Raw genomic sequence first — 2,137 nt, forward strand, 5'->3', positions numbered from 1 at the left:
CAAGGGCATGTGCCTTGGTTGCGGGTGCATCCCCAGTGGGGGGTGTGCAGGGGGCAGCTGATCGATGTTTCTCTCTCATCGATGTTTCTAACTCTCTATCCCTCTCCCTTCCTCTCTGTAAACAATCAATAAAATATATTTTTTTTAAAAATAAATAAAAAATAAAACAAAACCCGTTGGACTGGGGTTCCCGGGCCCCGGGCAGGCACGCTGTCACCACCAAGCTCAACATTCCTCATTCAGGGATGTTTACACGGAAGGGTTTCCCCTCGTGCAGGCACATAGTAGGTGCTCAGCAAACAGCAGCTAACCGGGTGACTGGGGCCCGTCAGTGACCGGGGCCTGTCCCTGCTTGTGTTTAAGGCCGGGGTGGGCAAACTTTTTGACTCGAGGGCCACAATGGGTTCTTAAACTGGACCGGAGGGCCGGAACAAAAGCATGGATGGAGTGTTTGTGTGAACTAATATAAATTCAAAGTAAACATCATTACATAAAAGGGTACGGTCTTTTTTTTTTTTTAGTTTTATTCATTTCAAACGGGCCGTAGTTTGCCCACGGCTGGTTTAAGGGCTAAGTTCAAGGGCTCACCCAGCGCCTTCCGCGCTTTTGCAAAAATGAGCCACTTCCCTTCGTCAACATCTGTCGCCGCCGCTGGTGGCTGGAGCCCAGAGAACACGGACCCGGGGCAGGCACTCCGGGGTGTCCCTCGGCTGCTCGGCTCCCCCGACACCCCCCCGCCCCCCGCTGACCCTGTGACCCCGGAGTGTGGCTCGCGGGGTTTCTGCGTGGCCATCGCCTCCCCCAGCCTGACGATGGGGCGGCGGCTCACAGCACAGGAGTTCCTGCAGCCGGACGCCAGGCGGGACCCGATGTTAAATTCCTTCCTTCTCTTTCCAGAACCACCCGGGTTCGGACCGCGCCGGGCCCTTCCCTTCCTGGGGCCCGAGCGGGACATGGGGGCTTTAGGGATCTGCCGTCTCTCTCCCCACAGGGGCCCTGGGCTCAGGAGGGAACGGGTGCTCCCGAGATTCAGGGACGTTTACGCAGAAGGGTTTCCTAGGATGCAGGCACATAGTAGGCGCTCAGCAAACAGCAGCTAAGCCCTGGCCGGTGGGGCTCAGTGGGTAGAGCGTCGGCCTGCAAACTGAAGGGTCCCGGGTTCGATTCTAGTCAAGGGCACCTACCCCGGTTGCAGGCTCCTCCCTGACCCCGGCCCTGGTCGGGGCGCGTGCAGGAGGCAACCCATCGATGTGTCTCTCTCACATCGATGCTTCTCTCTCCCTCTCCCTCTCCCTCTCCCGTCCTCTCTGAAATCAATAAAAACATATTTCAAAAAGTATATCCTCAGGTGAGGATTAAAAAAAATAAAAACAGCAGCTAATAGTGACGACGGTCACGATGCAGTCATGGGGGGGGGAGCCCCTCAACCTCTCCCCAAGGCACCCCTCACCCAGCAGCTGCCTCCTCCTCAGATGCCACCGCCCCTGCCAACCGCCCGCCTCCCCACCTCGCTCTGGGCCAGTGGTTCTCAACCTTCCTAACCCGCGACCCTTTAATACAGTTCCTCATGCTGTGGTGACCCCCAATTTCATTGTGACACATTGAACATAAAGCATAGTGATCAATCACAAAAACAATATGTAATTATAGATGTGTTTTCCGATGGTCTTAGGTGACCCCTGTGAAAGGGGCGTTCGACCCCCAAAGGGGTCGCGACCCACAGGAACCGCTGCTCTGGGGGGTCCGAACAGCCCCCAACACACCTTCTCCCCCTGACCCCCCCCCATTTCTCCTCGGCACACCCGGCTGCCAACGCCGTTTCTCCAGCAAACACGGCCCTGCCTGAACCCCAGGAATCCTCACTGACGTGACCCGGGAGGGAATCTATTTATTTATTTTTAAAATATATTTTTATTGATTCCAGAGAGGAAGGAAAAGAGAGAGAGAGAGAGAGAAACATCCATGATGAGAGAGAATCACGGATCGGCCGCCTCCTGCACGCCCCCCACTGGGGTTCAAGCCCGCAACCTGGGCCTGTGCCCTTGACAGGGAATCGAACTGTGACCTCCTGGTTCATAGGTTGACGCTCAACCACTGAGGCATGCTGGCCGGGATCCTTGACCCCCTTTTAAAAATT

At 56.0% G+C, this 2,137-nt stretch overlaps 1 protein-coding gene across 1 annotated transcript in view; it reads right to left on the bottom strand.

Annotated features, from left to right (window-relative positions):
• ARNT2 (aryl-hydrocarbon receptor nuclear translocator 2) overlaps positions 1-2,137 on the bottom strand; it is a 47,853-nt gene that overhangs the window by 6,411 nt on the left and 39,305 nt on the right. Inside the window, exon 9 of the mRNA XM_014529188.1 lies at positions 589-658. Coding sequence (XP_014384674.1) covers positions 589-658 — 70 coding nt within the window. The remainder of the gene's footprint in view (positions 1-588; positions 659-2,137) is intronic.

Source organism: Myotis brandtii, unplaced genomic scaffold (genome assembly GCF_000412655.1).
Source record: "Myotis brandtii unplaced genomic scaffold, ASM41265v1 scaffold1166, whole genome shotgun sequence".
Taxonomy (NCBI): Eukaryota; Metazoa; Chordata; class Mammalia; order Chiroptera; family Vespertilionidae; genus Myotis; species Myotis brandtii.